Genomic DNA, 27984 nt, shown 5'->3' with positions numbered 1-27984 from the left:
ACCTGGTGCCGGGCCACGCGCGTGTCCTGTCCACCTCCCAGGAGGACGGGCCAGGCCAGGCTGGGGCTACGGCAGCTGCCCAGACCCTGGGGTGGGGCTGTGTTTAGGAACTGTTTCAAATGTGGGGGAGGGGATGACCCTGTGAAGCAGCTACTGTTGCCCTCCTTTTCCAGCAAGGACACGGAGGCCGGCGAAGCTACTTGGCCAGGGTCACGCAGCTTATACGAGGTGGAGCTGGGACTCAAACCCAGGCAGCCCGAGGCCCCTGCAGATAGACCCTCCAGGGTGCCCAGTGTGTGCAGAGGGGCCGTCCTCCTGAGCACGTAGGGCCTGGAGCACATAGGGCCCGGAGCGAGCCTGGCCGAAGGGGCCTCCTCCTAGACGTGCGGGAAGGGGGTGCGTAGGGGAGGGAGTGGCCTGGCCCAAGGTGCGGAGGGAGGAAAGCTGGGGTTTCCCAGGCCGCGGCGGGGCTGGAAGAAAGGGCTCGCTGGCCTGCCCGGGGGACCAGCTCGTGCGGAGGCTCAGGTCTTGCAAATCTGGGCATTTGTTTTTCCCTGAGTCCCATTCTTCCCCCCGCCCCCCCATTCAGTGACACAATGGATCTCCTCACCCCTCCTGCATAAGGCTGTTTCCTGCCATACAACCCGGGACCTTGGGAACCGGGAGGAGCCCAGGAAAGCAGGACCCAGCCCAGCTCTGAGAGGCAGCATCTGGGTGCCTGGGGCCAGGAGAGGCGGGAACCCCAGTGTTTGTTTCACTCGCTGGCGTGGTGGGGGTTTGGCTGTGAACGTGGTAGGCGAGGCCCCTGCCTCACGGGGCCCACAGCCTGCCTGGAAGGAGGGGACCCCGGTTGGCGCAGCAGCTCTGTGGGTTGGGATGGATTGAATTTCCCACCCCCACCGGCGCCCTCCGAGGAGCCCTCTCAGGAGCCCTCCCTGGCCTTTCCGGGACGCAGTGAGAGGGCTGTCCCCCTAAGCACACGCTCCCTAGTGCCAGGCTGGGGCTGCTGCCACCCGGGCCCCAGCTCTCCTGGGGTCGAGAGCCTCCATCTGTGGGCCCTCCCACAGTCGCACGCTCTCTCCTGGCCCTCCTCCAGCACGCCCGGGGCCGGGGTGCTCCCCTTGTCTCCGCTTCTGCCCCTGCTAGGAGCTGGGGATGGCAGAGTGCCCCTCGCCACTGCCCGGCTCGTGGTGGCACTGGCCCCAGAGCCGCCCTCACCTTTCGAGGACAGTGTGTGCGTGCAGGTGGCAGCACCAGGCCCTTGCCTGCGCCTCCAGGAGGAGCTGGCTTCATCTGGCATTTTGCAGGTTCTGCAGCACTTTTTTCTCGCCTGTGATTCTTACTGTGCCTCCAGCAAGCGGATAGGACGGGCATAACATGACCCCCGTTCTGCTGGCCAGGAGCCCAAGACCCGAAAGGCCGCCCGGACGGCCTGGGGGGCTGCTGGAAGTGCACAGTGGCCTCGGGCCCAAGTCCAGGCCTTCAGCCAACCGTGTCACGGGGGCCGGGGGCTGCGGGCCTCGGCTCGCTCAGTCCGGGGGGGTGGGGGCCCGCTGGCGGCAGAGCGGCCTCATGTGCTAAGTGGTCTCACTCGCCACGCCGGCTGTCATCCTGCCCCATGACACTGCCCCCAGGCTGCGGGGGTGGGGGTGGGTGAGTACCCTCCACAGCTGGTGCCCGGCAAAGTCCCTCGGTCCCTCTGGGGCACGTTACGGCACAACGTGGCGAGAACCGTAGAAACATCAGTTCCCACGGACTCGGGAACCCGCCTCTGGGAGCCCGGTCCTGGGAGTGACCCGGCTCAAGCACCGGACTCGGTGCGAGAGGCGGTCACCGCGGCCCTGCCCCTGGGGGCGGGAGATGGGCACGGACGTGAATGTCAGACTCCGGGGGAAATGTCACCGGTTGGGTGACCCGGACATGCAAAGTCCTGGGAAAATACTGGTGGCAGCGCTCAGTCCAAACAGTTCAAGAGCAAAGTTCCGTTGCAGTGGCAGCAGGGAAGAAAAAGCAGGGTGCTTGTGCCTGGGAGGGTGCCTGGGAGCTGTGACGGGCCAGGTGGGCGGTGGCTGTGGCTGCTGGACCGCTTTGAAATGGACCAAGCCCTGGCCGGGGCAGGCCTCGGGGGCGGGGGGAGAGGACAGCCGGTGCTGTGCGGGCTTCACAGCAGGCCGACCACAGGCCCTGCGTCTGTGCCGACGGGGCCCGCGTGCCAGCGGAGCCGGCCCTGTGCGGTAGGGCGCTGCCCACCCCTTTGCTCAGCAGGTCGGCCCCTGCCACGGGCCAGGCAGGGTTCTGGGCACTGGGCCTGTAGTGGAGGCCGAACCCACAGGGCCTTGCCCTCGTGGGAGGGACGTCCTAGCGAGGTGGACAGCCCACCGTGTACTCAGTCCTCCCCGAGGCGCGTTCCGGGTGAGCTGATGTCGCCCGGCTGCCAGGACCACGCGGCCCGCCCCTAGCCGCCTGGGCCGCCGTCCAGCTCCTCGCCCCTCAGCACAGCCCCAACTCACGGCTGTCATCCTCGCCGCTGCGGCCCTGCCCGTCACAGATGCCTCAGAGGATCCCAGCCCTCGGGGACTGTCCCTGACCCGGGTCTGGTTGGCATCAGGTGCTGTCTGGGTGGAGAAGCTCAGCCTGTCCAAGAGAAGGGACCCGCGACAGAGCCTCGTCACAGCCGTCCCCAGGCCCAGCACCGTTAGTGCCCGCCGAGGCGTCCCTCACAGCCACGCGCACAGGGCCTGCCCTGCCAGTGAGGGGAACCACGGCCCCAACTCAGAACCCCCTGCTCTCCTGTGGGTGTCCCCAGGTGGCCTGTTGGGTGCCAGGCCTCCCAGCGGCCCCCTAGGGAGGCTGGGTTCCTGGTTCACAGACAGGGGAGTAAGGCCCAGCAGCGTCCGGTCATTTCCCAAGCTGGTGTCCAGTGAGCAGCTGGCCCAGGACGTAGAGTCGGGTGGCACCCTCACTGTGCCGCCTGCCCACGCAGCCACCCCAGCTGTCCCTCTGGAAGCCCCATGTGTCATCAGTCATTTGTCGTCTTGCTGGCCCTGTGGCAGCTGCCACAAGTCGGAGGAGAATGTGGCCCCTGGCAGAGTGTGCAGGCCAGTGGTGTGTGACTCGGGCACCCGAGGTCTCACCTGGGGCCTGCCAGTCACTGGCGTGTGGCCCTGAACTGTCCTCCCCCGCACTCGTGGACGTGGGTGCACCAGGTCCCATCTCCAGGGGCCTCCAGCTTCGCGCTCGGACGATGGGGCAGAGAAGGGAGACGGGGGTGGTTTCGTTTCCCAGGGGCTTCGGTTTCGGCTCCTGACAGAACACAGCCCACCGTCTCACCAAAAAAAGCCTCTTCCCAGCTCCCATCCAGAAATAAAGACGGTACATAAACAAGCAATGGCAGCTCTTCTCGGGCAGCCAGAAATAGCCTCCCGGGCTCCTAGCGCTGCCTGCGGAAGGGGCTTTGTTCCGTCTCTGGGGCCAGGGGCTGCTGGCAGTGTGGCGCGTTCCCCGTGGTGGCGCGGGGGGGACCTCTGCTGCCACAGTGTGCCCCACGGGGTGGGCTGGCACGTCTGTTGCCCCCGGGGCGCTGCAGGGCCTGGTGCCCTCGTCGGCCCAGGCGCATGGCCCATGCCCTCGTGCTCCGGTGTCCTTGCTCAGCGAGGGGCTCCCCCATGGCGCCCCCACTTCCTCTGCACCCCTGGCGCTGCGTGCTCACTGGCCACCCTGCCTGGCCGTCCGTCTTACCTGTCAGGAGATCAGTCTGGTTTGTCGTCCGGCCCCCGCACCAGAAGGCAGACACCGCGAGGGCAGGGGCGCTTGGGCTCGGTCGTGACCGTGACCGTGTCTCCAGCTCCCGGGGTCTCGTTGAGTCCCGACACACTCCTTTGTTGGGCGGTTGCTGGAACCACAGTCGGAGCCGTCGTCGTTTCTGATGGACCGTGGCCTCACGGGCATGTCAGGTGGTTTGGGCTGCAGGTCACCAGAAGGGCAGTTCAAGCGGTGAACCCGTCATGGTTTGCTGGGGGGCGGGGAGGGGGGCAGGGCCGAGTGAAGGCTTGAGCTCTGCCCAAGGCTGTGCGGCTGAGCTCGGGCTGCGGGCCCTTCCCGGCGGTGTGAGTGGGTGGTGGTCTCAGTCTCAGGCCCACCCCCGGAGCGGCAGTGGGGTCCGCAGCCAGCGGCGCCTGCTCCTCGGGGGTGGTCCGCAGGCTCCACGTTGAGGATGACAGAAGAGGACCGTGGCGGCGTGCGTGTGCCCCTCGTCCTCAGTGCCCTCGGTCCTTTGCCACCTCTGCTGGGCCCTGCACCTCCCGGCTGCCACCTCGTGGGTCAGAACCTAGAATTTCCGGACGGTGGGGGCGTCCGACCTGATGCTGGACGTGGCCCACTCATTGGCCGCGTCTTCTCTCTGCATTTCACCTGACCCCCGGCACCTCTAGGGGCGCGCTCCCCTGTCCTCCTCTGACCTCACCCCGGATCTGGCGGGATGGTGGGCGCGGGGACGGGGTTCTGCGGGTCTGCTGGTGGATTTAAGGGGGTACTTCGTGTGAAGCATTTGCTCAGCCCGGCGTCCCATGGAGCGTTTTTCTTCTTTTCTTTTTTTTATTGATATAACTCACTCACCATAAAACCCACATTTTAAAAGGGTACGTACCACGCGTTAGTGTTCAATATATTCGCAAAGTGGTACAGCCAGTGTCTCGTTGCGAACATTTTCATCAGCCCAAAAAGAAACGCACCCGTCAGCGGTCACTCCCCACCCGCCCCCCACCAATGCCCCCAGGCCCTGGCGGCCCCCAGTCTCCGAGGATTTGCCCGTTCTGGACGCTGCAGGTCATCGAAGTCCCAGCACGGGGCCTTTGTGCCTGGCTTCCTGCCGGCACCCCTGTGCGCACACACCGCGCGCCGTGTGTCCACTCGTCGGCCGGCGGACGTTCGGGCCGCCGGTGCTGTTGGACGGCTGCGGGCCACGGTTACGTGACCCCCTGGACAGGAGTTCGTGTGGACGCCTGTTCCCGTTCTCTGGGGTCCGTGTCTAGAAGGGGAAAGGGTGGGCCGTGGTGTCACCGTGTTTAACTGGGGAGCTGCCAGCCTGGTCCCCGAGCAGCCGCACCGCTCTCCACCCGCGCCGGCAGCACCGGCCGGCACGTGGGGTCCGCCGTCCGTCTTTCCGACCGGAGCCGCCCGGGCGGGTGCAGGGCAGCGTCTCGCTGTGCGTTTCCCATGCCCCCCCCCCCGATTCCTGGGTGGCGAGTGGTTCTGCGCGTCTTCTCGCATGTTTTTCTTGGCCTTTCATAGGTCCTGTTTTGAGAATTATTTAAATCCTTTGCCCACTTTCGATGTGGGTTGTCTTCTCATTACTGGTTTATTAATAGTTCTTTATGTATTTTGGACACTAAACAGATAAGCGATTTGCAGATATTTCCCCCATTCCGTGGGTTCCCTTTTCGTTTTCTTGACAGTGTTCTGTGAAGCACAGAAGTTTTTTATTTTGAGAGTGTCGAATTTATCTGTTTTTACTTTGGCTGCTTGTGCCCTCCGTGTCTGAAGAAGCCCCGCCTGCCCCACGGCCGTGACGATCATCAGACCGGCGTTTCCGCGGAGAGCGTCCGGTCGTGGAGCGGGTACTCAGAGCCCGGTCCTGGCGATCGGCCGGTGTGTCTGGTGGGAGGCGGGGCCCCCGCTCTTCTTTACCGTTACTGTGTTTTCTACACGCGGATGCCCACTCGTCCCAGCACCGTTGGCCGAGAATTTGTCCCCTTGTCTTGGCGCCCCGTGCAAAACCGTCGACGGCGGCTGTGCGGTCTGGGTTTGCACTCGCAAGCCTGTCCCGATGAACTGTCTGTCTGTCTGTTGTCACGCCGCCACCACGCTCTCTGGACTGCGTGGCTTTGCAGCACGTTTTGGAATTGGCATGTGTGAGCCCTCCTCCACCTTCGCTCCTCTTCCTCAGGGTTATTGTGGCCGTCGGGGTCCACCGCATTGTCACGTGGATTTTAGGGTCACCTTGTCAATTCCCACTCAAAGGAAGTTGGGATTCTGGTGCAGTGGCCCTGTGCAAAATGCCAGCTTCATGATCTTAAATTTTCTGTCCATGAACATAGTTTGTTCTGTCGTTTTGTTATTTTCTTTAATTTCTTTCAACAGTTTGGTGGTTTCAATGTTTAAATCTTTGTTAAGTTTATTTTTCAGTATCTTTGAATGCAACTGAAGTGTAATTTTTTTTCTTAATTTCACATTTGAATTGTTCATTGCTAGGTTATAGAAATACAATGGCTTCTTTGAATATTGATCTTGTGTCCTGCAGTTTTGCTGAACTTACTAATTCTAACCACTTCTGGGTTTTTGTGTGTGGGTTCCTTGGGATTTTACTTACGCAAGATCGTGTTATCTGCAAACGAGGTGGTTTCGCTCCTTCCTTTCCAGCTTGGGTGCCTCTTACTTCCTTTTCTTGCCTAATTGCCTGGCTGCCGGCGGCCTCCGGTGCAGCGTCGAACACTCGGGGAGTGGAGTCCTCGTCCCGCTCCTGGTCTTGGGCAGAGAGTCCCGTCTTTCACCACAAGGAGGGTGTTTCTGTGGGTTTTTGTCGATGCCCTTCGGTCAGGTCGAGAAGGTTCCCTTCAGTTCTCGGTTTGTTGAATGTTTGTATCACGGGGGGAGGGGGTGGGTGTTAGACTTTGTCAGGTGCTTTTTCTGCATCTATTGTATTGGCAGGATCGTGGGGGTTTCTTCCCTTCTGTCCACGTGCAGACGGTGCTTTTTCTGCTGGGAGGCCGTGGTCAATGGCACGGACTCGGGAGCCAGCTGCCCAGGTGTGAGCCGTGCGGCTGCAGCACTCGCCGTGTGAGGGACGCCACCTCTCTGTGCCCCTGTGTCCCCCTCTGTGAAACAGGGTGACTGCTTCCGCACAGGGTTCTTGTGGGAGCACCTGCGGTGCTTCGCAGACTGGGTGGGGCAGCGTCTGGCACACGGTAAGTGCCAGTGCGGCTCCCCGAGGTGTGGGCCATTAGCACTGACACTGTGTGAAGGTTCAGATGGGCTGGGGTGGGAGAAGTCGAGGAGGTCATTGCCAGGCAAACCTAAAAGCCAGGCTGAGTCACCTGCTCCGAAAAGTCGGGTGGCGGGGAGCCTGGGAACTCGGACAGGAGGCAACCTGTCGGCCCAGGACGGTCCCTGAGTCTCCCCCCAGAGGAGAGCGTGGGCTGAGGCGGGGCGCTGCCAGCCCAGGTGAGCGCCTGTGCTGAGCCCGCCCTGCAGCACCCTCGCCTGTTCGGGCCTGAGTCATGCCCGTCCGTCCACCCGTCGGGGCTGGCCCGCAGGGCGTGTGTGTCTGCAGCACTGAGCCTTTGCACCCTGCTCCCTCCCCCTCTGCAGTCGTAGAAGGTCTGCCAGCCCCTCCCCAGAGCCTGCACCCTGCCTCGAATCCAGGCTGGGGGCGCAGAAGTGGGCTGGTCTGGGTAATGGCCTCTAGCGAAGAGCCGGGGCGTATCCCCGCCCTGATGGCCCTGGCTTACCTTTCCCTGGCCTGCCACGGGAGCCTGGCCCTTCATCCTGGCTCTGGCACTGAACTTCATGTGACCTTGGCAAAGGCTGCCTCCTGGGCCTCTGTTTTGGCGCGGGCGCACTGTCACAGCGCGGTGAGCGCTCCGTGGGGGGCTGCGGCACCGTCTGCCAGGGCCTGGCCGGCTCTGGCTCCAGACCACCCTCCCGGGTCCCTCGGGAGCTCTGCGACCCCGAAACTGGCGCACACTCTTGCCCGCTCGGAGTTCGGACTTTCTGGGGTGAGGGGACAAGGAGGGACGTTGAAGCACCTTTAATGCACGCTGTGTGGTTCTTGGCCTCCGTCTTCGTGAGGCATGCGAGGCCGGACCTCAGCTTGGGCTAATGCACTGACCTCCCAGCCAGCCGAGTGGCTGAAAGCCGTGGGAGACCAGCCGTTTTGCTTGTTTACTTTGGTTCAGATTCCAAGTTTGTGTGTGTGTGTGTGGGGGGGTACCCCCACCCCACTAATGCTCAGCTTTCCCGGACCCTGTGCCCAAAAGTACAGGGTGGTCCCGCCTCCCGAGGAGCCGGTGATCTGATCAGGGAAGGGCACTAGACAAGAAGCAGGAATAATAAACCAGTCGTGTAACTTAACACTCGGTAGGCAGCGTCGGAATGCACTTGTTATGCCACGAATTTGCCCTCACTCAGGGCCTGGCACCGGCCGGAGGTGTCCGGTGAACGGGGTGGGCTCAGCTCCAAGAGCTTTTCCAAAAACCACATGCCTAGAATCCACTGGGTGGGCGTCAGCCCAGGAGGCCCAGGAGGCCCAGGTGATGAGGAGGAAGGCACGGAAGGGGCAGCACTGGGCAGGGGCTGGAGTGGGGGGGTGGGGGGCGTGCTTGGAGGAGTGAGCCAGCGGCACAGAGCAGCAGGCCCTGGCTGATCCGACGGGCGGGAGCCCCGCTGGCCTTGCCAAGGGCAGGCGTGGCCGTGCAGCCACCGCTGGCACGCCCCGTAATCTCCCGGCCCCGGTTTCCTCCTGGGGGTGGTTTTGCAGACTGCAGACGGGACTCGGGCAAAGCCCCGGCACAGAGCTGGACGGCGCCGAGGGCTCAGGGTGCAGGCTCGGTCCTGTGCTTGTCATTAAGCCGACACAGCGTGGGGGGGGGGGGGCGGGGGGGGGAGAGTCTTTAACGAGCCAGAAAATGTTCTCTGTTTATTGAGTGAGAATTCGGGTTATGCAACAGTATTCTGTTGTAAAGCTCTGTGTGCATTAACGTGCGTGCGCCTCAATTAAGGCGAAGGAGGTGGTGGAGATGTGTGTGGTTTTTACTTTTCTTTGATCTCTGGTTATATAATTATACGTTGGTTTTATAATTATAGAAACGTTATTAGGCGGTGTGACTTTTTTAAAGATTATTTTTAGAGAGAGAGGGGAAGGAGGAAGAGAGGGAGGGAAACATCAGTGTGTGGTTGCCTCTCACACACCCCCTACTGGCCCACAACCCAGGCATGTGCCCTGACTGGGAATCGAACCCGTGATCCTTTGGTTCACAGGCCAGCAGCACTCAGCCCACTGAGCCACACCAGCCAGGGCAGACGGTGTCATTTTAAAATATGCTGTTGTGTGTGTTCCCACACAACGGTGGAGTTTGGGGCACCAGATCGGGGGAGCAGGGGCATTGAGGGTGGCCCCCGAGGGGTGGGTGTGTCCCAGGAAGCAGGCCCTGGGTGGCCGGCGGGCAGGCGTGCTGACTCGGCATCTCCTCTGTCCGCAGACGACCGGATCTGCTCGCCGCCCTTCATGGAGCTCACGAGCCTGTGCGGGGACGACACCATGCGGCTCCTGGAGAAGAACGGCCTGGCCTTCCCGTTCAGTGCGTGCCGCCCGGGGCCCCAGTGGGCGGGTGGGCAGGCAGGCAGGCCATGGCCCGGGGGGCTGTTGTGGCCCCTGGCTTTACACTTTTGGAGGGTGAATAAAGGACTTCTCTGCCAGGGAGGGCCTGGCCTTGGGTCTTCATCCTCACACCCACCCACCCACACACACACGCTGTGGAAATGGGTCCTTGGGTGGTGTGGACGGAAGGTGCTCTGTGGCCCAGCTCACCCTGAGCACAGGTGCCGGCCGCTGTCCCGCCCATGTCTCCCCGCCCCCCACCCTGAGGTCTGCGTTTCCCGCTGGCCCCGCCAGGCCAGGCTTCGTGGATGAGTGACCTCGCTGATTCCTCTCCGCTTCTCTCGCCCCACCCACCACAGTTTGCAAGACCAGAGTGGCCCACGGCACCAACTCGCATGAGGTGAGTGGGGGGTCTGGGGACTGACACGGCCGACCCAGGCCCCACTGGGGGCTATGTCCCACCCCCTGTCCTGCTCCTGGAGGAGGGTGGGGCGCCCTCCCTGCACCCTCTCGTCCCGTCCTCATTCCCCCAGCGGCCGTTCCGACCCCACCTCGGGGGCCAGGGGCAGGTGCTGCAGATGTGCGTCCCAACCCCTGGTGGGAGACAGACAGCACCAGGGGCTGCGGTGCAGGTGACACATGAGGAGGCCTTTCGGGGGCCAGAGGAGCGAGGACTCCAATGGGTCTTCACCGCCCTCACCACCCTTGGGAGCCACACCTGGGGCACAGCCTTCAGCCCCCCACGCCCCCTTGCATCTGGCGCCCACAGGGCCTGGGCTGGGGGCCTCCCTGTTAGGCGCAGGGGTGGGTGCGCTGGGCAGTAGACATTTGAGCCACAGAGCAGACCCCCTGGGAGAGTCTGGCCCTGGGAGCCCACCGTGGAGATCTTCCCTGAGACCTCACAACTGACCATGGGTGACCCCAGCAGCGGTGCCCCTTGCCCCTGGCGTGCACTTGTGGGGAAGTGTCTCTGAACTGACCTGGGCAGCATGCTGCGGTACATGCGTGATGGGGGCCGCGAGGCCACGGGCACTTCTGCTTGTGGGAAGGAACGTGGGGGCGGGGCCGTGGCCTACTGCCGAGGTCAGCCGTCCCTGGAGGTGGGGAGCCCTCGTGGAGCCTTTCCCATCCCGGCCTGCCCAGGCTCTGTGCCAGGCCCCGGGAGGGAGCAGGAAGGAGGCTCAGAGCAGCCAGACTGTGTCCCTGGAGCCCACGCTGTCCTCACAGGCAGCAGCCCCGGCCTGCCAGCCTCTCGCCTGCCCTGTTCCCCCAAGCAGCTCCTCTGTGCGTCGGGGGTGTTGGGATGGAAGGGTGCCCACAGTCCCAGGGTGACGTGATTGGACCGGCCCAGTCAGCACAGCTTGGCCTGCGGGGGGGGGAGGCAGGCAGGCCGCCACTCACATGGACCTGGGCCAGGCCCGGCCCTGCGCTCGGCCGGCTCCCTGAGCGTCTGGCCCAGGCTTGCAACCGGGGCCCTGATGGCGCTGTGAAGCATTGGGGAGCGGCTTCGAGAGCTGCTGTGGGGCCCGGCCCGGCCCAAGAAGTGCTCGCTGCACCTGCTGGGTCATTGCCAGAGGGGCCGTGGCGCTGGGTTGGCCCTCGGGCCCGGGGCCAGTGCCTGCAGGGGAGGCCGTTGCACCCCTCAGTCTCTCAGTCTGGCTCCAACCCATGCACGCACCCCCCCCCTCCCCGCCCTGCTCCAACCCACAGTGTGCTGTTTCGGGGAGGTCCCCCCCAGGTAGACGGCCTGGAGTGTGGAGACTCCCAGGGCCCTGGCGCTGTGGGCCCCCTGCCTCCTGGGCGGTTCTGAGCCCGAGAGGGGCACCCCCTCTCGTGGGTCTCCGCAGCCCGCCTGAGCAGGGGTGCCGGGGACGCCGAGGGCAGCGGGGAGGACCCCCGGCTGCGTGCTGCTCAGCCCCTGGAGGACACCCTGCGTGCGTGCGTGCCTGGTGCGTTCCCAGGGCGGTTCGGCTCCGTGCTTCGTCTTTAAGCCAAGGCAAGCCCACGGGTGTGCTCCACGGTGGAGCATTCCCCCGCTGGTTTTTAAACCCCCGAGCCAAAGCCCGGAGCGCCCCACCCCCAGCCCGTCCTGTGGCGGCTGGTGCTGCCGGACAGGTGACAGGACTGGAGTGAAACAGGGCAGGCCCCTGCCTGCACCTGCGCGGTGGGTGCGGGAGCTATGGCGGGACCCACGCCCCACCCTCCTGCTGCCTCTGCTCGCACCCGAAGGCCGAGGAGATGGTCACTGCGGGGCACGGCGACGCTGCCCATCTTGGAGGTGCCTTGGGGGGACACTGCCCGGTGACTCACGCAGTGGGGAGAACGGGTGTGTCGTGGGCGCCCAGTGAGAGGCAGCCCTGGCCACCCCGAGGGCTCTGACCCCGGGCCCCCCGGCCCCTGTTCCCCAGCCTTCCGTTTCCTGGGCCTTCGTGGAGGGTCCTCGAAGGGTGTCCTGAGGGTTGAGTGGCACACGCCCGGGGGTCCCGTCCCTGGACTGCGGTGTGCTGCCCAGTGCAGCCAGCCTGGCTGGCACAGCGAGCCGGATGGTGCGGGGTTCCCACAGTCTCCCCGCACTTCCCGAGTCCTCCTGCCGCCGGACAGGGACGGCCCCGCGGCGGCTGCGGGGGGGTGGGTGCGCCGCTGGGTGCAAGGCTGCGGGGTGGTGCGCCGACAGAGCCCTGTCCCCGCAGATGGCCATCGTGTTCAACCGGGAGGGCCTGAGTGCCGTCCAGCCGCCCTGCGTGGTCCAGAACTTCATCAACCACAACGCCGTGCTGTACAAAGTGTTCGTGGTCGGCGAGTCCTACACGGTGGTGCAGCGGCCCTCACTCAAGAACTTCTCCGCGGGCATGTCAGGTAACCGCCCCCCACCCCGCCCTCTCGGGCTGCCCTGGGCGCTGGCCCCGCCCCCGCGCTGTCTCTGGAGGGGCTGCGATGATCTGAAGGTGGAGCACTTGTGTCCCCCAAGTTGGAGAGACCCGCCGAGTGCCCCTCGGAGGTCACACAGCAGTGGCGCTGGTGTTTGGGGTGCCTGAGGGGTCTTCCAGGGAGGCCGGGGGCTCCACGGGCCCAGCCTTTCTTCAGCAGCTCACCTGACACCCACTGACCCGTGGTCATTTCCAAAACGGACACTAGGACGCCGGTTTGCGGGTACTGGGGCTGCTCGGAAGAACGCCCCAGTGGTTCTGAAGGCGTCTCCAGGGCAAGTTCCAGAAACCTCTGGAACGGGGCAGCGTCCGGGGACTGAGCCTGGCTTCCCCAGAGGCCCCTCGTAGGGCGTCGGCTGGCCCTGGCCTGGCGGCCCGAGCGCCCGGGCTCCACGAGGGGAGCCCGCTGCCACTCGGGGCGTCCTGGCTGCACTCCCTGCTCCCCGCCCCCCCCCCCCCCAGCAGACAGACAGGTCTTCCTGAAGTCCCTCTGCCGGGACTGCCTGTCACAGCCCTGTGGCTCCGGGCCGCTCCCTCGACTGAGGCCCAGCTGGTTTTGTCTTCCCGTGAGCGCGGCCCCGAGCGAGCCGCAGACACGTGGGGAGTGTCTCTCCGGGTGCAGGCGCCTCCCAGCCCGGCCTGGGCTCCAGGGCTCCAGGCAGCTGTAGGCTGTCAGGGTTCAGCACAGCCCAGGCCTCATCCCATCCCAGCCCCCCCCCCCCCCCCCCCACCAGGATGGGCTGACCTGGAGCCGGGCCTACAGACGTCTGTCTGTGGGGGCCTTTTCTCTGTGACGGCGGAGGAACAGGAGGCGTTCTTGAAAACTGTGGGCCGCCGGGGGCCGATGTTTTTTCAAAGTCCTCTTTATTATTTTTCTGATTTTTAAAAAATACATGCTTTAAATCTCTGCAAAGTGTATTAGATTGAGAGTAGTTGTACCTTAGGTAGTACTCTTTCTTTTTCCTTTTTCAAAATGTAATCACTCCACCTCTCAAAGAAATTTACCACAGTTGCCTTCCTTTCCACACAAAACGTGTCCCCCTTTCCTCCTGGTTGCAAAGGGGGGACCCCGGGCCAGTGAGCGGCAGGCTCCAGGTCGGGGTGCCCTCCTGGGGCCGTTCCCAAGCGGCCAGTTCACCGTAAGATGCGGACCAGGCCAGAGGAGCGAGCAGATAGGCCCCCGGGGCTGCTGGAGAGACGTTGCTTGTGCTGAGGCAAGCCGAGTAACCTCCTCCGTGTCCACCGTCCGTCCCCACAGCCGACCCCGTGTCCGCCGTCTTCGGGACGTCGCCCAGGGGGCCGGCGCGGCTTTGTCCGTCTCCCAAGCACCCCGTCTTTCCGAATGAGAAGCGCAGCCCGACGGCAGCCCTTTGAGCTGGACCGGTTGGTGGGGGCCTGGGGCTCCGGGCCCTTCCCAGCCCCTGCTCCCAGTCTCTGGTCCCCTTTGCCCAGCCTGGTGGCCCCCGGCCCCACCGTGATGCCGGACGCTGAGAGCAGTTGAACGGGGTTCTCCAGGACATGGGGCGGGGCTGCGGGCAGGTCCTGCCCTCCACAGCCGCCCAGCGCTTGGGAGTCTCAGGCCCACTTTGGGCTTTCCGCCCCAACGTCTCTGGGGTCCGGCGTGTCCGCAGCCAGTGGCTCCCGGCAGGCTGTGTCGGCTGGAGCCGAAGTCAGGCTGCCATGCAGGGAGTGGCGCCGGACGGTGCCAGCCATCAGGGACTCCTCCCTTCTCTGCCTGTGGTTCCCTGTCTCGGGGAGACCGCGCCCCTTCGTCTCCCCCTCCTCTGCTCTCCTCCCTGCACTTGTTCCCTTTACTCTGCGGACATGGCGCCCTGCCCTGGCAGCCCTCGGGCCTTTTTCCCCCGGTTGGGGGAAAGGACAGTAAAAGGATGGTAGAAACAGCGCTGTGAAACAACAGTACCACCTGACACACAGAGGGGTCAGCAGGCCTTCTCCTGCAGAAGGCCAGAGAGTGAGTGTTTCCAGCTCCATCGCGGTTATCCGATGCTGCCACTGAACTGTGAAGGCGCTGTCGATGCTATGTAAATGAATGGGCATGGCTGTGTTCCAGTAAAACTTTATTTATACACGCAGGTGGCAGGCCAGATGTGGCCCGCAGCCTGCAGTTTGCTGGTCTCTCACCCAGAGCCTCTGGGGTTCGATAAATGCCCGATTTCCTTGCACCTGCCATGCTCCCAGCCCTGGGCGAGGGGCCCCACAGGGAACCGGTCGGCCACACGCCTGGTGCTCGTGTGCTTACGTTTTAGTGGAAAGACTGCACACCAGGAGAGAGATGATAAAAGGGCTCGTTTGGCACCAGATACGAGGGTCCTGGGGCACCACTGGGTGAGGGGAGCTCCTGGACAGGGCGGTCAGGGCTGGGCCCCTGCTGCGGTGACAAGGGCACGGGAACTGGAACAGGACCCGGTCCACCGTCTGCAGCTCTGTGACAAGCTCCTCCCCGCTCCCCCAGAGAGAGACACGAAGGTTAAGCAAAAGGCCCTGAAGAAAACGTGGCCATGGCCCCTGGCCGCGCCGTTGAGTTACTGGACATTTGGAGACTAATCTTGTCGTTCGCTCCTCTTATTTTGTAAACTGGGGACAAAAAACCCGTGTTCCTCTCATTGCCCCCCCCACCCCCCACTGGGAGTCGGTGATGGCTCCTCAGCAGGGCTCTGTGGTGGGAACAGGGTGGGCGGGGCCCGGGGTGTCCTGCCAGCGGCCTGCGAGGGCCTGGCCGGGCCACCTTTGGAGGGACTGGGCATCCCTCCGCTGCCTGAGGAAGTGGCGCTGAGGGTCACTCCGACCCCTTCCGACCCGTCTCGGCTTCCCACCGTCTTCTTGGTCAGCAGCTTCCAGTGTCCCCGCTCCCTCCGCCCCCGCTCCAGCCGCACTCAGGGAGGGCCTGGGCCGAGGGCCATTCTTCAAGCCACAGGGAGCTGTTGGGTGGCGTGGTCTGTCCGGCTTGTCGGGCACCAGACAGCCCTCCGAGAGCTCCTCTCCTCCCCGCCAGGGCCTGGCTAGCCCCCGCGGTGCACCCTGGGGCTCTGGCGGGCTTTCCAGCCTCCCTGAGCTCGTGTCTGCCTGCTCTGGGTGGCCCTCCTACCCCTCCTCATCCTGCTCTGCCATCCTGCATACTGACCTTGGGCACCCATGGGTGGGTGGGAGGTGCCCTGAGCTCAGTGGGGCTGGGCCAGGCTGGGGTGCAGGGCGAGGAGGTGGGCAGGGCCTGCAGAAGGCCGGAGCGCCCATCCCAGCAGCTCCGGCCTCTGGACCGTGTGGCTTTCCCTGCCCAAGGTCCACTCTTCTTGGTGGTCAGTGCTTAGGGAGTAGAGGTCGGGGAGCTGCTTGGCGCGCGTCCTGCAGGGTGTTTATCCTCCCCAGGCTCCTCCCCGGGACCATCTCTCGTGCCCCCGGTCTGGACCGGCTCTGGGCGGAGTGGTGGGAGGACTGCCAGGCACGCCGGGGTGGCCAGGGGCCTGTGTCCCTCGCTAGCGGGAAGGACGCCAGGTACAGCCCAGCGCCTGCCTGCTGTTCGGCCTCCGCCCCGATCGCTCCCTCGAGTGTGACTGTCGGGTCGCCGTGGTGCCGGAGCCCGTGGGAGCCGGCGGCAGCCAGAGAAGGTGCCCGTCGGCCTGGGCCCTGGCACAGGACGCTGCTCGGCCTTCCGTCGCGCGTCTGGGGCCTGGGTCCCGGAGATAAGCCAGGCGTCCTGGGGCACGGGGGCCAGATGGTGGCTCGTGGCCCCTGCCATGCTTGGGGGGTCGCAGCGTGGTGACAGGCAGCCTTTCCCGGGACCTGCCCGAGGCTCGCGGCTGTGCAGTTCCGGCGTTCACGTGCCCGCCCCTCCGGGTGCTCCGGGTGAGGACACGCGTGTGCCGGGCCAGCGGCCTTCCCTCCCTTGCTGAGGGACAAACAAACAGATAAGCAGCCTCACCACGCCCACTGTCCTCGGGGCCGGCCTGCCTGTCTCGGCGCCCCCTGGGACTGACGGACGGGGCGCAGTGGAGCCCGGCGCGGACGGGGGGTAGGGAGGGCATTGCCGGGGGCTGTGCCGGCTTCCCAAACCAAACGGTGCTTCCTGGGTCCGTTTCCTGCGGAAATCCACGCTCCGAGTTCCTGTTTTCTCCTGAGTAGTTGGGAAGCAGCAGAACTCTCTGTGGTTGAGACTTTCCCATGCCGATGGCAGCCTGGCCCTTTCTCAGGTGCCACCGGAGAAGGAGCTCTGTGGGTGGACCCCGGCGGGGGCTGGGGGTGCCGGGGGGGCCAGGTGAAGCGGCGTTCCCGGACCTCCTCACCCCGGGCCTTCGATGTTCACACACGCGGTGTTTCCTGCTCACAGAGCCACGCGCCCCGGCCCCCTTCCCGACGCCGTGTCCGGAAGACACACGACTCTTCGGGAAGGGGCTTAGGTGTTGGGGTCAACAGATCTGACCCTGTACAGTGGTAGCCTTGGTGGGCTCTAACGAGCCAGTCATTTCCAGTACACGTGGGAAGAAAATGTGAACAGGAGCCCTGAGTGGGCGAGTGTCTGTCTGTGATGTGGTGTCTCCTCGGGGTTGGGGTGCCCGGCTCTCTGGGGCCCCAGGCGGCTGCTGCTGGACACTCAGGCTGAAAGCCCTTGCGGCCACTGGCCCTGGCAGCTGGGGTGGTGCTGCCCCCTGGTGTCGGGCAGCGGAGTCGCCGTCCCTTTCGGCTGCTAACCGGCTTCTCCCTGTGTGTTTGCCTTTCCAGACCGTGAGTCCATCTTCTTCAACAGCCACAACGTGTCCAAGCCGGAGTCGTCCTCGGTCCTGACCGAGGTATGCTCCTCCCCCCGTGGCGGCCTGCTGCGGGCCTGCTGTGGGTGCCAGGGAGGAGCTCTCCAGTGGAGCTGGGTGGTTGGGACCCGAGGAGGTCTCGAGGATCCCTCTTGCTCGCTTCCGGCCTCCGTACCGATGGCTTCCATGCCGTGCCTGCACACCCCCGGGCTACTGCGCGGGGAGGCTCTCTAACTCGTCTCCCTGCGTGAGGGAGCCCCCCAGTCAAGAGGCACTTGGTGAAAGGGGCGGGAGGAGGCACTGCCACCCCTTCTGCTTGTCCGTGGGAGTCCCGCACGTGTGAGGAGCCCGCTATTACTCCGTGGGTGCCGGGCCGGTTCCCGGGGTGGTGAGCGCGGGGCTGCTGGTCAGGGGATGTTGCTGTGTGTCCAGCTCCCCTTTGGACGCCCTGTGTCCTCGAAGCCAGGCCCGGACCTGGCCTCGAAGGGGTGGGCGGGCAGGGGGACTCCGCTTTCCCGAGGGTGGAAGCTGAGCGGCCTCCCCAAGCTCACAGGGATGCTGACCTCGGGCAGAGCTAGGCCGGACCCAGGTCGGTCCGGTGCCAAAGCTGGGCCTCCCAGGGGTTCAGGACTGTTTGTCCCACTGGGGACTCTGACGCAGACACGTGAAAGCTGCCGCAGGGCCACCCTCTGCTGGGTCTCCTTCCCCCCCCGAGGCCCAGCCGTCCCCGCTGTTCTGGGAGGACTCGCCCGTGTCCCCTTCGCTGTCCTGAGCTGGCCCGCCAATGAGGTCCAGTGTAACCTGGGCCTCGGGCCCCACGCCCTCCCCTTCCATGTCAGGGCCTCCAGCCCAGGCCACCAGTCCTGTCTCGTGCGTTCCCACTTCCTCGGAGGAGCCAGCTGTGTGCTGAGGGTCTGACAGAGCGCAGGTGTGGGCAGGGGCCTGGGGGGAGCACGAGCGTCCCTTGAGGTGGGGACAGACACTTCTCAGCGGTGAGTGTCCCAGTCAGGGAGGTCTGGGGGACAAGCAGGCGTTACACGGCGCGTTGCCCTCGGTGCCTGGGTGTGCGCATTGCAAAATGTTAGTAGTCCGTGCAAGAAAGAGGTGTTTGTTTCTTTTTTAAAGGGCTTTTTGGTCTCCTAAGCTTCAGACACTTGAGGCGAGCCCAGTTCCACAGGGCTCTTCCCGAGAGGCTGTCAGACGTCACTCGGCCAGGGCGGAGGGCGGTCAGCGTTCCACAGACCTCTCAGAGGCCAGAAGGTCCCTGCGAGGGCCACAAGCAGTGACTCACCCAAAAGGATGTTTGTGAAGAGTCACCTGTCTCCCACTCCGCCCGTTTCTGTATCTGCAAGATAGGAGAGTCAGCCTGGGGGCATTCCGGGGCCTGTCTGCCTCTGTCTCCCCTGCCCCAGCTCACGGCTGCTGGGCAGGAACCCCCAGGACTGAGAAGGGAAATGCAGCTGGCTGTCCCCTTTCCGTCTAGGGTGTAAGCCTCTCTGGCTGCAGGCTGGCCAGGCATGGAGGGCTCCATTCCCAACACACCCCTTATTCTCCCGTGCCTGGGGTCGGGGGGGGCCGGGGGGGCCGGGGGGGCCCTGCGTCCCTTCTCAGTCTCCTGCAGGGAGCCCTGCCCTGGCCTGGAAGCTGCCCCCATCCATAGCTGGGTACCTCGAGGGGGGACCCAGCTCCCACGCCCAGCTCGCAGGCCCCAAACACCGGTGTAGGGTGTTGGCTAAAAGTGTGGGTGCTGAGGTCCGGCCCCAGCTCCTCTACGCCCCGGCTGTGTGTCCTCTCCGAGCCTCGGTGTGTCCATCCTGCCCTACAGGGTGGCTGTGGGCCCAGGGAGCGCCTGGCACAGCGCCAGGTGGGCGGCGTAGCTGGGACGGGAGAGCCACCTGACAGTGCTCACTTCCACCATCACAGCCCTGTTTTCCAGAATGTCTCCTTGCTGACCCTGCCCACAGGCAGGGTTTCCACCCCCTCGTCTTGTCGTCTTGCCCTGAGTGGGTCTGATTTTAGACAAGCGAGGGGCTTCCCAGGGATTTCTGAGATTCCTCAGCTGAGCCGAGAAAGTGCTTTTGTAAAGTGTGTCGGGAGACTCGGTACAGATGCCGCGGCCGGAGCCCCATTGCTGGCGGGCCTGGGCAGTGAGCCTTAGACCTCAGCCTCCTCGACCCTCGCCACGGCCCCATGGCCCCACAGTCCCACAGCGTGTAGGTGTCTGTGTCACTCCGCTTACCAGGGTGGGAAAACGAGACCCAGGAGGGTCCCTGGTGGCTCAGCCCGCAGTGGACAGGACCAGTGGCCGAGCGGCCGCGTGGGCTGAGCCTCTGGCTCCTCACTAATGAGAGGGACCGGGAGGTGGGCAGGTGCTGAGTGATGGGCAGCTGTCACAGCCCCTCAGAGAGTGTTTCCCCGTAACATGCCGAGGCAGCAGGGTCGGGGCACAAAGGGTCCCTCCTGCCTTTGTGCGGAGCCAACGTTCGCGGGGGGGGGGGGGGGTCACGCCGAAGCACAGCCGCTGCCCGAGTGTGGGGTTCCTGCTCCCGGCGGGCCTCGCCTGACGCCTCTCTCCCTCCCCCAAACCCTCCCCACCATGGGGGTCCTGCTCACACTGTGCGCACCCTGAGGCCACCTGGGTCCACGGCAGACGGTTGGGTTTCAGGGGCTGACAAACCCGGGCACGAACCCAGCCCCGGATGCTCGTGCTGTGTGGCCCGGGCCCTTGCTGCACATCAGCTCCCCGGCGCGGGAAGTGCTGGTGAGGACCTCCCTCCTCGGCCGTTCCGAGGGCTAGGCAGGCGACGGGCACCAGGCACCTGGGGCCTGCCCCACTGGCAGGACCTCGGAAGCGGCCATGTTGGCACCACCTGCCAGGGGCGCCCGTCCTGCCTTCCCAGCTGAGGTCTGCGCGATGCGGCGTGACCTCCTGCCCTCGGCCTGACCCCCGTGTGTGCTGTGTCGGCAGCTGGACAAGATCGAGGGCGTGTTCGAGCGGCCGAGCGACGAGGTCATCCGGGAGCTGTCCCGCGCCCTGCGGCAGGCGCTGGGCGTGTCGCTGTTTGGGATCGACATCATCATCAACAACCAGACGGGGCAGCACGCCGTCATCGACATCAATGCCTTCCCGGGTGAGCGGCGGGGCCGGTGTCCACGGCGGGTGATGGGGTGGCCCCCGGTGAGCCCCAGCCCCACCTGCGGACGGGGCTGCGGGGTCAGGCGTGCACCCCCAGCCAGGGGGCGCTCGTAGTGGGCCCGCACGAACACGCGTTCCCACCCTCCTCCCCTGGGCGTCGGCATCAGCCCTGGGGGCCGAGTCCTAGCCGGTGCCGTGGGCCCGTGCGGACGTGAAGAGCTGAAGGGGGACACTGGAGGGAGCACAGGCCTCGCAGGTCACGTGTGGGGCACTGAGCCCCCAGAGAGCAGAGAGCGCTCCCCGAGGCTGGGGCGCGGGCCCTGCTGGCGGCAGGAGCCCTGGGGGCAGGGGGCACACGTCTGGGCCTTGTGGCCTCTGAGTGCCCGCCAGGGCTCACCTCCCCAGGCCTGCCCTGAGGGCCTTACCGCGGCGCCTCGTCTACCGATAGGGGCGTGGAGGCGGGGGCTGGGTGACTTGTCCACAGTCACCCGGCAACCAGGTCAGCCCGCAGGGTCACCCGCACTCCTGACCACAAGGCGTCCTGCCCCTGAGCTCCTGGGGGGCTGTCTCCCATCTGGCAGAGACAGGAGGTGGCGTTTGCACAGCCCAGCCCTGAGCTGGGGCTCCGGGGTGCTGGTTCGCCTCTCAGCTGAGGAGCTGTGGGCCCAGAGTGGCCTCCTGTCCACCCTCAGGCCCCCGTCCCCCGCCAGGAAGTGCGCAGACCCCACCCGGGCTTCCAGGCCTCGTCTGGGGACAGCCGAGCGGTTGCCGAGGGCACGGCTTTTGTTGCCTGGAGTTGGCCCGGCGTGGCTCCAGCTCACCTCCCGTGCCTGTGTCCCTTCCCTGGAAACCCAGCAGCGCGCCTGCTGGTGGCTCCCCAGGGGCCTGGGCCCGCCCTGCCCTTCTCCCCGAGCCCCAGGGTGGAAAGAGCCCAGGCCTGGGGTGGACGCCCAGCACCACGTGGTACTCAGGGCACAGGGGCACCAAGGGCCTGGCTCAGATCCTGGCTCTGCCACTTAGGGGCGCTGTGTCCCCCTCTGTAAAGCAGGGCGACCCTGGGCCCGGGGTGGCGCTTTGAGCCTGGGTGAACTCGGGCCCAGCACGTCCTCGCGGGCCTCACCCTCGTGGTGAACTGCCGCAAGTGCACCTCTCAGCGGCGCTTTCCCCCTTTGGGGCCGGTCACTTAACTCTGAATTGTGAAGGTTAAGTGCGGGGACGTTCTGCCCACAGAGGCACCGTGTGGGCCAGCCCCTCACCCACTTTTATCTCTCCTGGAGCACGTTTGCTGCCCCCTCACAGCCACGGGCTCCCCGCAAACCTCGGCAGCTGTCTGCTGAGCACCCCGCCCTCTGGGTGCTGGGCAGGCTCCCCTGCAGAAGTCCACGCACCCTGCCTGTTCCCGCACTTGAGCGCTCACCGTGGTGGAGGGCTCGCAGCCGTGTGGGGCGGGGTGTGGACCATGCCCAGGGCCCCTCCAGGCGGGCACACTGGTCTTCAGGGACGCACCTCCCGCCTTCCTGACCCTTGTTTTTGCAGCCGTGTGCCTGGTTCTCACCCTGCCAGATGGGCTCAGGGAGGTGGGGGCACCCACCCTGCGTCGTATGTCTCACGAAGCAGTTTTTAGGAGTCAGCAAAACCCTCAGCCCAGACCCTCATTCTGCTCCGGGGTGGCTCCCCAGGACTCACGTGCTGACATGCCCACTCCCATCTGCGTGGGGACGGCAGGCCCCAGCCGTTTCCGGGGAGACCGGGACCCCAGTCTGTTAGGTGTCCGTTGGGGTGCTCAGTCTGCGCCCCTGGGCCCGGAGGCCCAGTGCATATGGCACATGCAGCAGCCCGCAGACATTTGGGGGGTGAGGACTCAATTCTGGGAGCAGCAGCCCTGGACCAGGCACCACCCGCCCCCTCAGCTATGCCCACAGGAGCCTCCCGGGAGTCCTCAGCCCACACTCGAGGGAGCTGAGGCCAGGCCGCGTGGTGGGAAGGGGTGTTTGCGGCTCAGAACGCGAGGGGGAGCGGGCCTCCGGTCTGCCGCCTCTGGCTGCGCCGTGTGACTGCGTGAGCTTCTGAAGCTGTGCCCGGGAAGGCGCTTTCTCGCCGGCTCCGGTTCTGCCGTGTCTCGCACTCCGGGGCCGCGCACACCTGGCTCCGAGTCGGGCCGTGCAGCTCCGGTCGGCCCCCCGACCTGCTGCGCCCCCTCTCCCTCCGCGCTGGCCGCCTGTCCCCCGTTCCCCGTGCCTGAGCGCTGTCTGTCTCTCCCACCCCCAGGCTACGAGGGCGTGAGCGAGTTCTTCACCGACCTCCTGAACCACATCGCCACCGTGCTGCAGGGCCAGAGCGCGGCCGCCGCGGCTGCGGGGGACGCGGCCCCACTGAGGCACAGCAGGCTCCTGGCGGAGCAGGCGGGCAGCCCGGCGGGCGAGCGGACATGCAGCGCCGGCCCCGGCTGCTGCGGCAGCAAGGTGGGCCAGGACCCGCCCTGGACGGCGGGGGCCGACGTGGGCGGCGTGGGCACGGGCGGCGCCGCCAAGCTGCCGCACCAGAGACTCGGCTGCACGGCCGCCGTGTCGCCCAGCTTCCAGCAGCACTGCGTGGCCTCCCTGGCCACCAAGGCCTCCTCCCAGTAGCCGCGGAGCCCAGGACCCGGAGGGCGGCGTGGGCCACGGCACAGCCACTGGGCAGGCAGCACCCAGTGGTGGCGTCTGACTGGGAATTCCCAACGGTCTGATTTTTTTTTTTTTTTTAATTTTAATTTTTAACCTGATTTTCTGATGTCGCTATCTGAATGAGGACTCGGGGGGTCAGCGGAGGAGAACCCCAGTCAGTGGTCCAGCCTCGGGGAGAAGGGGCTCCTGCCTCATTCCTGCTGTGCAGATCCCTCACTGAGTTTACACACGCTTGTGTTTTCAACACTAGGTCTGAGTGTGAGGAGGGGTGTGTGTGCGTGTGGTTGTAGTGTGCGAGTGTGTGTGTGTGCACATCCACGTCTCGGTCTTGATGGCTGCTGTGGACCAGGCCCGGGGGCCCTGGGGGGGGCGCTCACCCTTGGTTAGGCTGCTGGCACTCAGCAGAGCAAGTGGACGGTTCCCCTTTCCCGGCTTCTGTCCCAGCCCCACCCACTCCCCGGCCGCCCCTGCGCGGGCGCCCCCTCTGCTGCCCTCCTCCCCGGCTGTGGGAGGAGCGGGCCTGGCTGGAGAGGCCTCGGCCGCCCTTTCCTTGGGGGGTCCCATGCGGGGGGTCTGGGCTGCTGCCACCTGGTCCCTCCCAAGAAGGGAAGGGGAAGGAAGCTTCCCAGGGAGGCCCGGGCCCTCTCCCCACGTCCAGCCCAGCTCCCTGGCGTCCGCGCACCCCACGCAGCCCCGAGAGAGAGAGAGAGCCTCCTCCTGTGACCAAGCACACCGCGGCTCGTCGGCACCTGGGGGGAGGGCTGCCTGGCTGGGGGCCCCCGGGCTGATCCCGCCCGTGCCCCGGGTTTGTGCCGTGGCCGTGGGCAGGCCGTTCCGAGAGTGGCCAGGCCTCCGTGTCCTCGGTCGAGACCAGAGCGCCGAAGGGCGGGCCTGACGCCCCGCCCCTGCCGTGCAGCCTGCCTGTCCCCACCCTTGCCCGGCGGGCCTGGCATCCCTTCCCGTACTCACTGCGAGCCCCGAGCACTGAGCCAGCCAGGGGTGGGGGAGGGCAGCCCCCGGGGTGAGAGAGCACGGTGCCCCCGCCCACGCAGAGTCCCCCCAGCCCGTGGTGGCAGCAGACAGAGCACCAGCTGGCTGTCGTAGCTGCGGTCCAGGCAGGCCGGAGGCCCTTCCTCAGAAGGGCCAGTGCGGGACCCTGCCGTCCTGGGACAGACAGTGTGAGCTCAGGGGCCCGCGTCTAGGGCCCCGAGCGTGCCCTGGCGTCTTAGGTGCCCGTGGACTTCCACACGGAGGGAAAGGCTTCATGGCCCCGGGAGGCCGGCCCCGAGAGGCCGCTGAGCCAGACACCTGGAGGGGCATTGGGGCCGGGCTCCAGGGGAGTGAGGTGGCTGCATTCGGGCTTGGGGTGAGGCGCGGCTGCCACCAGGACTGCCCGGCCGACCCGGACACTGAGGGCCCACTTGTTCACGACTCCGGTGTGGAACCCCGACTGTAATGTCTGAATGTCGCCTTTCCCCGGCGTACCCCGAGCCCCGGGGAAGCGGGGAAGCGTGGCCGGCCTCTTGCACTGCTTGTCTCCGAAATAAACTACTGAAATCAAACTGCGGTCCACCTGTGTTTACACAACGTTTCTGAAAGTGTGTCACTCTCCCAGTCTTCTAATAAAGTGGCTTTGCCTTTTCGAATAAAACACCAATCCCAGTTTGCCTCGAGCAGGTGGGGAATGCGGTGGGCCCCCTGGCGCCAGGCCGGGACCCCTGGCGGTGTCATGTTCCTGTATAGTCTGTGTCACCTTCGGTGTTACTCTTGTTAGCATCCGGGCCCTAGAGAGCAAGTCACTTTTCCCGTGACGTGGCCTCAGCCCGAACACCGTGATCGATTTTTCCGAGAGTGGAAACTGGGGGGGTGGTTCAGCTTTGTAAAGGCAGGGGAGCTGCCAGGCGTATGCAGGTTCCCCCCCCCCCCAACTTCCCCATGCAGCAAACAGTGGCCATCTCTGAAGGGAATTGGGAACGAAGTGGTGGGGACCGTAGTGGTTTGGGGACCGGACTGAGCAGTGGTGACAACCACACCCCCACCCCCATGCCACCCAGGTGCACGCTGACACAATCCAGAGTGGCTTCCCCTTAGGCCTCATTGTCACTGGCCTCCACCAGTTGGTGGGCACGTTGGCTTCTGGCCCTGCAGCATCCGGTGGTGATCGGCAGGGCCACACTTTGGCTGGGGCCTTGGGTAGGTTCAGAGGGTCACGTGCCAGGTCCCCGGCCTGGGTTGCCTGGAGCAGAGGCCCCGGGCGGAGTTCTGCTTGTGGATGAAACATAAGGATGTGGTTCCACGACAGCTCCCACCGGGTGCAGGCGCTGGCTGGCCATCCGCACCTGGGTGGGGTTGGGGGAGGGGGCGGTCCTTGCCGTTGGTGTCACGGGGTATCCGGGTTTGCAGCACGGGGCGGGGCGGGCTGGGCAAGGCCGACCCTGCGCATGTCCCTGAGGGGTCAGCGGGGGGTCCTTGTGGTGGACCTGCCTGCGTCTTGGATCCTGTCGTTGAAGGAGAGAACCTCTTTCCCCAGAGGACCGGGCTCTGTGGATGGTGGAAGAACCCTGGCAGCAAGCCGCAGTTCTCAGGCCACCTGGGAAAAGCAGCTGTCACCTGTCCTTGTCCTAGCCAGGGAGCCTGGCCCTGAGCTCTGGCACGCCCCCTGGCCGCTGCCCCGAGAGCCACTGCGTGGCTTCACTCGTGTCCCTGGGGCTTGCATCTGCTCTCTCCTCCGTCCCCTAGCAACTGATCCTCGGCCCAGTGAGATCCCAGCCGGGGTCACGGCTCAAGGGCCCGGAGCTGCAGAGGCCTTGGGCTGAGAGCGGACTGCCCTGCGGGAGCCCTGCCCCCTGCTCTGCAGCGCCACCGGGCAGAGAAGGGCATCGGTCCTTGACCGGAGATCCCGGCGTCTCCCTCCCGGGTCACGTGGCCACACCCCAGGTCTGAGTCTAAGATGGCGGGGCCTTCAGGCAGGCAGTTCTCACGTGGGTCCTCCCCCCGATGACTACAGGCCCCTGCCTGTGCCCCTTCTCTGCACAGCATTGCCATTAAGATTCTGAAACGCCCCCGAATGTGTGTGTGTGTGTGTGTGTGTGTGTGTGAGCACACATGCTGTTGACACAAGAGCTGACCCTCAGATCAACCTGAGCCCTGGCCCTGACCGCTGGGCCCCACCAGACCAGCGGGGGCTTCTTCCAGGAATGGTGGCATTTTCACTCTACCTCCAGAGTTGTCCATGACCTGCTGGCTTGGAGGGAGTGTCCCTTGGCCACAGCCTGACCTCTTCCAGGGGTCAGGCCCCCTGAAGCTTGCTCGCTCGCAGAAGGCTGCGTGCACAGTACTTTCCCTCCCCTTCGGCGGTTCCGGTTGTCGTGCCGACGCCTGGGCTTCGTGAAAGGTGCTGCCGCCCCGCTCGCAGGCAGCGCCGACCAGACTTGACCTGTGTACACGCGTGTACATGCTTATCTGAATATACTACCTAGGAAAGCACCGCTCCTGTACAAACCAAGAACCTCTGACCACTGGCTCTTTTTTAATTTCATCTGACTGTGTTTTTGTCCATTACCATTTAGTCCCCTTCTATTCTCTGCTGCCCAGCAGTCACCACGCTGCTGTCCGTGTCCATGGGTCCTTTTTTGTTTTTGCTCAGTCCGTCCACCCCTAACTCCCCCCAACGATAGCCATCATCTGTTCTCCATCTATGAGTCTATCTCTGTGTTGCTTGTTAGTTCAGTTTGCTCATTAGATTCCACATGTGAGTGGAATCCTATGGTATTTGTCTTTCTCTGACTGTCTTATTTCACTCAGCATAATGCTCTCCAGGTCCATCCATGCTGATGCAAAGGGTAAAATTTTCTTCTTTTTTACAGCCAAGTAGAATTCCATTGTGTAAATGTACCATGGTTGTTTTATCCACTCTCCTACTGATGGACACTTGGGCTGCTTTTATCTCTTGGCTACTGTAAATAACACTGCAATGAACACAGGGGTGATTATGCTCTTCTGAATTAGTGTTTGGGGTTCCTTTGGATATATTCCCAGAAGTGGGGTCGCTGGGTAAAAAGGCAGACCCATTTTTAATTGTTTGAGGTACCTCCACATTGTTTTCCACAGTGGCTGCACCAGTCTGCATTCCTACCAACAGAGCAAAAGCGTCCCCCTTTCTCCACATCCTCGCCAGCACTTGTTGTTTGTTGATGTATTAATGACAGCCATTCTGACGCGTGTGAGATGGTATCTCACTGTGGTTTTAATTTGTATTCTTCTGATGATTAGTGACATTGAACACCTTTTCATGTGTCTGTTGGCCATCTGTATGTCCTCTTTGGAGAAGTGTCTGTTCAGGTCCTTTGCCCATTTTTTAATTGTGTTGTTTGTTTTGATGGTGTTGAGTTTTGTAAGTACTTTATATATTTTGGATATTAACCCCTCATCAGGGGTATCAGTGAATATGTTCTCCGACTCTGTGGGTTGCCTTTTCATTTTGTTGATGTTTTCCTTTGCTGTGCAAACGCTTGTTAGTTTGATGTAGTCCCATTTGTTTATTTTTTCTTCTGTTTCCCTTGCCTGGGGAGATGCATCTGATAAAAAATTTCTCTGAGCAATATCTGCCTATGTTTTCTTCTAGGATTTTTGTGGTTTCGGGTCTAACAGTTAAGTCTTTGATCCATTTTGAATTTATTCTCGTGTGTTGTGTAAGAATGTGGTCTAGTTTCATTTTTCTGCATGTACCTGTCCAATTTTCTCAACACCACTTACTGAATAAACAATTATAGCCCATTGTATGCGCTTGCTTCCTCTGTCGAATATTAATTGACTATAAAGGTGGGGGCTTATTTCTGGGCTCTCTGTTCTGTTCCATTGATTGACGTGTGTTCTTATGCCAGCACCAGGCTGTGTTGGTCACTGTGGCCTTGTAGGATAGTTTGACATTAGGTAGCGTGGTTCCTCCAGCTTTGTTCTTCTTTCCCAGGATCACTGTTGCTATGCAGGGCCTTTTGTTCCATATGAATTTTTGCAATATTAGTTCTAGTTCTATGAAATACATCATTGAAATCTTGACAGGAATTGCATTGAATCTGTAGATTGCTTTGGGTTGTATGGACATTTCAGTGTTGTTAATTCC

General features: G+C 64.0%; 1 protein-coding gene across 2 annotated transcripts in view; it reads left to right on the top strand.

Annotated features, from left to right (window-relative positions):
* ITPK1 (inositol-tetrakisphosphate 1-kinase) overlaps positions 1 to 24513 on the top strand; it is a 123230-nt gene extending 98717 nt beyond the window's left edge. For both annotated transcript variants that reach the window (XM_045823252.1, XM_045823253.1), the window contains 6 exons: positions 9255 to 9353; positions 9733 to 9773; positions 12064 to 12229; positions 17035 to 17102; positions 20029 to 20191; positions 22465 to 24513. In XM_045823252.1, the coding sequence (XP_045679208.1) occupies positions 9255 to 9353; positions 9733 to 9773; positions 12064 to 12229; positions 17035 to 17102; positions 20029 to 20191; positions 22465 to 22823 (896 nt within the window). In that variant the 3' untranslated portion in view covers positions 22824 to 24513. The remainder of the gene's footprint in view (positions 1 to 9254; positions 9354 to 9732; positions 9774 to 12063; positions 12230 to 17034; positions 17103 to 20028; positions 20192 to 22464) is intronic.
* Positions 24514 to 27984: the final 3471 nt, after the last annotated feature.

The sequence above is a fragment of the Phyllostomus hastatus genome, unplaced genomic scaffold (assembly GCF_019186645.2).
Source record: "Phyllostomus hastatus isolate PE091 unplaced genomic scaffold, TTU_PhHast_1.1 phas_scaffold_501, whole genome shotgun sequence".
Taxonomy (NCBI): domain Eukaryota; kingdom Metazoa; phylum Chordata; class Mammalia; order Chiroptera; family Phyllostomidae; genus Phyllostomus; species Phyllostomus hastatus.
The sequence above is the reverse complement of the archived record's forward strand: the minus strand, read 5'-3'. Positions and strand labels throughout refer to the sequence as shown.